Source organism: Trichogramma pretiosum, unplaced genomic scaffold (assembly GCF_000599845.2).
Source record: "Trichogramma pretiosum strain Unisexual culture from Peru unplaced genomic scaffold, Tpre_2.0 scaffold99, whole genome shotgun sequence".
NCBI lineage: Eukaryota > Metazoa > Arthropoda > Insecta > Hymenoptera > Trichogrammatidae > Trichogramma > Trichogramma pretiosum.
In genome coordinates, this window is record NW_019640836.1 from 149,706 (window position 1) to 156,851 (window position 7,146).

The following is a 7,146-nucleotide window of genomic DNA, read 5'->3' on the forward strand; positions in this document are numbered from 1 at the left end:
CGAAACGACGATGCCCCGACAGCGACTTTCCAACACAAAATTACGCCAGGGGCATTATAAGAAAAATGTAGAGAAAAAAAAATTAGCCCGACTTAGTGTGTCTAGATTTTCAATTGGTGGCCGACTCGCAGAGATATTCGGCTTGAAAGATTGGATTTTCTAGATTTGCTTTACCGGCGCCCTGCTTGCATGCGAGCCTTCTAGTGTACAGACTCCTGCGGTCGTACGTATTGTACAGTAAAAGCAAAAAGTTACCACCGGCTCCTATTCGCTTGTCAGATATATGACGTGCTTGGAAGGCAATTTTGAGCCTAGCGCGTCATGAGAAACTTGTAGAGGGAAAAATTCTAGAACGACTTTCCGTGCTTACTTTTACGATTCATTCTGCGACAAAAAAGTTATGATTTTTTGATAGTATGGAGTTTAATCTGCTTAGAATAAAAATTTTCGACGCTACTGTACTATCAACGAACGCTACGGGAGAGCGCGGCAAGCGCACTTGGACATTCGGCTACCATTCACAACGTTGAGTCTCGGATCGCGTTAATCAAGTATGAGTCTGGCCAACGTCTAGCAATGCGATTCAAACTTCATACTTATTGTTTATTAAAAGAGGCCTACTTGCAAAGATATATTGCTTTTCAAACGGAAGAATAATTCAAATATTTTCTTTAACAGAACGATTGTTCATCATTTTTGACAATAAAACGTTTAAAAATCAAATTTCCCGATGTTTATAAAGAATTTATTTTTATTCAAAAAATTCTTATTCCATTGCTTAATTGTTGATAGTTATATTTAAATTTAATATAATGTTTATCATTTTAAATGAATATTCTCAAAAGTAATGAATCAACCGTTAACTTTTATAACCGATTCCCAACAATGTGAAATATCCATCAATGAAATTGAACATACTGTATAAGAATTGAAAAAAGCTTACACTAATTACTATAAGAATTTAAATGATAAACTTACAATTGATATGAATCAATTCATCTGTAAAATAAGAATTGATTAAAACTGAATTCCGAGATTTTTTAGAAACAATGACGATTTTACTTGGAAAATGATCGAATGATAAATTCTATAATAAGTATAACTCTTAAAAAACTAGATATTAAAGGGTATTGAGACTAGTTCAAAAATGAACATTCCTAAATACGCTTCTAGAGATTTTTATTGAAAATTTTTCTAAAATAGTACACGATTGACTGTGTTTGGTTGTCGTTTAGATGTTTGCTCCAGTTTTTTTTATTAAAATAAACGATAAAAATATTTGATGAAGTTCTAAAAATTTACATTCCTCTAAAAAATCATTGATAAATTAGTATTATTCCATAAATAGTGTTGGCAAATCATTTTAATGCGTATATTTTATCGGATTAAAAATTATTTATACTTGCGTTAATTTTTATACAATAATTTTTGCTCCATACATATCTATTTTCTATTTTGATTGTAAAATTAACGAATGGTATCGTAGCATCGATTATAAGAGAAGGTAAGGATTAATATAACAATCGTAACGAACCAATCGGTTATCGAAAATTTCACTGTCTTGTAAAAAAAGTTATGAGAGACGTATAAACTTGATTAGAAAAATAGACTGCTTTTAGGTAATTATGTTTTGAGAAATACAATCTAAAATTGTATGCTATTGATTCGGCTTATAAAATAATATTAATTCGGTATCATACTTCTGATTTTAGGCATTACTTTTTAGAAGAGATAAAAACGAGATACATTCAATTAATTTACTCATGCAAAAGTTAACGATTGTTGTTTTTTTTTCTAAAAGTAAGTATTCGTAATATTATTAAGGACAGAAGAATTCGATGATAATTAAGTGAGAAACTGCGTCATCTAAAATCAATTAAATTGTATAAAATCAATGAAAAATTCGGCAAATTTTTACATCAAATTATGTGGAAAAAGGAAAAGTCTGCATAGTAGTTTGGAAAAACGGGAAATATATGCATTAAATTAGGTTCGAAGTAGCGATATTTGCCTTCGCTACATAGGGTATCCTATTGCCTGGGAAGTGTTTAGCATAGCGCGAGAGCAGCGGCAGCAACGGAGCAAACTCGCGAGCCGCGAGCGGTCTCGTTGGCTGCGTGTGAGAGCACCCTTAAAGATGGACGGTAGGGGAAGCCGCCAGCCATCAGAGAGAGAAGCCGCTCGGAGCTCCTGATGTTGCTCCGCACAGCCGGTCACAGTTGGCAGCGAAACATAGCTTCGCTCAGTCATCACCCAGTACCTCGCTATCTCTTTACTGCGCTCCACAAAGCCCCACTAACCTCCAAGCCTCTATATAGACATCAGCTCAAGCTCAAGCGTTGTATACACACTAGACATGGCCGATATCAGCAAAGACGAACTCCGCAAGGAGATTACCGGTGAGTTGAATTTTCACTCGCATTTACGTAATTATAGCTGATTTAGCAACTTCTAATCAATTAATGGGTTTTTCAAGTACGCCTCGAGGTCATTTATCGAACGAAATAATTTGTATAAATTGTTAATTTTGCATTTGGCGCGTCCAACTTTTAAAAGGCACCAAGCCGTCGCCATTTAAATCATGCTTTTATTATTAAAACGATCGTCAAAATTTTCCGGATAAATTGAAAGAGTCTCGAGTTGTTTTTAGCGAGAAAATGTATTCAAAAATTTTGATCTACGCGTCAAAGTGAAAGTAGAAAAAAAAGTTAAAGAAGTCCGGTCGGTGGCAATGCACAGCAACGAGCAGCAGCAGCGTGCGTTCGAGCCGTTCCGGCCTGCGCTGCGCCGTATTATTGTGTTCTCCGATATGCCAGCGCGGTATACCTCTGCTCCGTAGTGTATAACGCACGTAAACACCCACACGTAGAGCATGAGGCAGCTCGCGCGTACATACATAAGCTCAACACTGTGGGCATAGCGAAAAACGTATACACAGCGTATACATATAGATATAGCGCTACGCGAGTCGGTTGGGCGTCTCTTTCTCTCTCTTTCTATATACCACTGGTGCCTCTCGCCTGACGCGCGCGTCTCTAAGCCGCCGCGATGCTTACGATCAACTTGACTTGGCTGCGCGCGTTATTTCTTTCAATTCGCCTGTTTTGTTTTCGATTTCTTACTCCCTCTCTCTTTCTCTCTCTCTCTCTCTCTCTCTCTCTCTCTTTCATTGTTGCGCGTGTATCACTCTTTCTTCATGCGTTATACATTACACAACTCGAACCATTTATGCTTTTAATTTTCAAGAGAGGACTTTTTTAATCAATTTGAATCACATTCAAATAGTTTTAGTTAAATGTCACCTAAACATTGAAATTAAAAAATCCATTTTTTATAAAATTATGAATAATTAAAATTGATTACCCAAGTTTTTTGCATTTTACACTTTTTTACAAATTATTAAAAATTATAATATTTGGCAGTTCATTAGTCTAAAATCTTAATTGCAATACATAATACTTATATTTATCCAAATCACGGCAACCATTGATTTTCTATTGCATTATGGACAAGATTATTTTGCTTTTATTTTAGTTACTAATCGCATATGATATATTTGAATTCGATGTAAAAATACTATATGAGTTTGGTTCAAAATATTTACGCTTATCAGCAGAATTGTATACTATAACCAACTTACCTCTGTGAACTCCGTAATGGGTACTCTGGAAAACTGACTAATATAAAAATCAATCTGATGTCGTGAAGACTTTGTTATAACGATTTTCACTCACTAATTTGGGTAAAATCAACTAAAACTCCTAACCAACCGTCTTAAGCGTATTATCTTTTCTGTGACGAGTAATTAAGAATTTATTCCAATTCCAAAGTAGATCTCACGAACTCATTACTTTTACATATTTCTTTGTAACTGTTATTTTAACACTACGAGATACGAGATATAAACAAAATAAATAACGAACAATGGGCGCGAGGAAGATGAATGCACCCTTGCCAACTTAACAATTAACGCACGCGCGCGCTCTCCTTCGTGCCAACCATCTATGCACCCTTTTTAAACGCGCTAGGAGAATAAGAACGTTCTTTAAAACTGGATTGAAAATACAATCGAATTGAATTTCAACTAAATAATATAAGTTTATGTTTCAATCCAAATAACGGACACGCGTACATTGCTTCAATAATTAATTCACTTGAAAAAAAAACGGTTCTGTTATTTTATTCAGAAATTTATTCAGAAATTAAAAAATTTTATTTTTTTATTTACAGCTATCCTTAAGGATGCCGACTTGACCTCAACTTCTGCTAAGAAAGTCAGATTACAAATTGAAAAGAAACTGGATGTTGATCTTACTGAAAGGTATAATTTAATTATTTCTATTAATATAATTAATTTATAATGTACTTAAATCATTTTTAAATTTAATTTTACATAACGGACATGAAGTAACTAATTATTGATAATTTATTATTTATAATTGATTATTGATAATGCTTACACTATTCCATAGTATGTGTAAACTTACTCTAGTCCTAGAAAAAAATGTAAGGACTCTGCGTGTAATTGCATATTTAAATTGACACCTCGTTCCCCTTTCAACATTATTTTTGGAAATTATTAATGATGTATAAATCTTCCGTATAACTTTGATATTTTAAATCATTCATTATATAATTATATTAAATGTAAAAAGAAAATTATTGAATTTTCCAGGAAAAAGGAGATTGATGAGTTAGTTATGGATTGTCTGCAAGAAAAGCAGCAAGATGGAAAGAAAAAGAAGGCTGCAAGTGAAGAATCTGAAGATGGTGAAGAAGAAGAAGAAGAAGAAGAGGAAGAAGAAGAGGAGGAGGAAGAGGAAGAAGAAAAGAAACCTGCTAAGCGAGGCCCCAAGAAGGGAACTGCTAGCAAACGTAAGAAAGGTTCTTCTGACGATGAAGAAAGTGCTAGTGATGAGGACGCCAGCGATGAAGAATATAGCCCTAAAAAAGTCAAACGTTCTGCCAAAAAAGGAGGTAATAAAATAAAATTAAATTGTCTCCTTTAAACTTTGATATTTTACTTAATTCCTTACTGTATACATGCATAACACAATTTTTATTAATTAAAAAATTTCAACGAATTCTCAATTTCGAATGATTTTTCTTCTAGCTGGAAAAGCTGGTAAAAAAGGCAAGAAAGGTAAAAATAGCGATAGCGATTCTGATGAAGATTGGGGTAAAAGCAAAAAAGCAACTCCTGCTAAAAAAGGAGGAGCTAAAGGAAGTGGATACACCCGAGCTTACACTCTTTCAGCAGAATTAGCCTCACTGGTTGGATCTAAACAAATGGCTCGACATGAAGTTGTCAAGAAAGTTTGGGCAATCATCAAAGAAAGAAACCTTTATGTAAGAGATCATATATTTTTTATATCAACTTTAACAAGTTTAAAGTAATGATAAATTTTCTCATTCATGTGTTTTAAATTTTCAGGACCCTAAGAACAAACAGTTTGCCATCTGCGATGATGATTTAATGAAAGTCATTGGAGTCAAACGCTTCAGGACCTTTGGTATGATGAAATACTTGAAAAATCATTTTGTTGCTGAATAAATTGTTCCTTTATACAGAAGTGATAATTGTATAATTCGTCGCATGATAAGGGCCTTCTTACCATCTTTTCACAATGATATTCATGCATATACATTGTACAAAAACTTATTTCATGTACAACTTTACATTCTTTATCAATGTTCGAATTCTATAACATTGTAATTTTTTATTTCAAAAGACTTTATACATCCCACAACGAATGTAAGCTTGCAATAATTACCGAAATATAATGAGTTACATCGACATTAGTCACTTCTGGTTTTAAAACTTTTTGAAGCATTTTGAAAATTGCTATTGTGTAATTGTTGCAAGTATTTTGGGTAATTAATGTTCATTAATGCTAATTTTTTTATAATTTAAGAAGATACTTTTTTTTAAATCATGAAAAGTATAACATTTTGTTTTAGTAATTTCTAAAATGAATTGTATGTGTAAATATATACAATTATAAAATTTTCTACTCGATTTTTTGACTATTTTGTTAGGTCCCAAGTCATATGCATTTTTATATTTTAAGTATATCAAATTGTATTAAAAACTATTAGAGAAGAATAAAAAATTTGAAAACTAATCAACTATTGTCTTATGTTTAAGTCGAATCACATCAATAATGACGATATGACATACAATTTTTGATGAATCACCTAAAAATAAGAAAATTATGCTGACTATTAATAAAAACCAAACGTAAATGATATTTAAAAATTATTTTTAAACGTGATACGATTCTTCACTTTTTTATAAAAATTCTAAATTACTTTTGCAGAAAATATTTTTATATGCACAAATAAGTATAGTATTAAATGGTCTAAACATTAAATATACCGATACAATATGTAAAATTATCGTAAAATTTAATATCCAGCGATAGAATTCATTAGATTTGTTAGTTTTTATAAAATTAAAATTTTATTAAAAATTGCATTAAAGAATTTTGAACTGTAATATAGTTAAAAAAAGGGGTTTGTTGAAAATATCTGAAAAACAATTAATACCAAATAATCAGAAGTGTATATTATAAACGTACTTCTTGTATTAAATTGATATCATTTTTATCAATTGTCAATCATTTTGTATGTTGTTTTAAATGACTAGAATCAAAAGCTTTTTGACCAATCAGAAAGGTTTATAAAAATTCTTAACAATTTTTTAACGTTCAAGATATTAAAAATTAAAAAGTAAATTTACTTCAAAGTCTGCGACATAACATATTTTTCAAGATTCATAATTAATATTTTTTCAGAGTTAGTGTAATGCTTTTGGTCTTTGAATGCGATCTTCTATTCGATATAAAATTTTCGACAATACCGTTGTTTTACCTTCTACGGTTATAACGTTATTTTTATTGAAACTTTTTGGTGCACGCAGATGTCGACATGGCTACTTAACAAAATAACAAAGAAAGATATGAAAATTTCACATTCAATAAAAATAAAAATGAAAATGGAAATGAAAATGAAAATTATATCATTCGTTTTACTGAAATTGGAAATTATACTTTTACGCTAAGAATATTATCGTCAAACATGTTTTTCTTAATTCTATACGAACTTGATTTATTTTTTTTCATATTTGAATGGAATTTATTGAAA

General features: G+C 31.5%; 1 protein-coding gene across 1 annotated transcript; it reads left to right on the top strand.

Moving 5' to 3' along the window:
- Window positions 1-2,192: 2,192 nt before the first annotated feature.
- LOC106655115 (upstream activation factor subunit spp27) lies at window positions 2,193-6,125 on the top strand. Its single transcript, XM_014375331.2, has 5 exons — window positions 2,193-2,399; window positions 4,231-4,321; window positions 4,676-4,977; window positions 5,114-5,349; window positions 5,435-6,125. Exons 1-5 carry the CDS (start codon window positions 2,357-2,359, stop codon window positions 5,552-5,554), a joined length of 792 nt encoding a protein of 263 aa, XP_014230817.1. The 5' UTR covers window positions 2,193-2,356; the 3' UTR covers window positions 5,555-6,125.
- The last annotated feature ends 1,021 nt before the right edge of the window (window positions 6,126-7,146 follow it).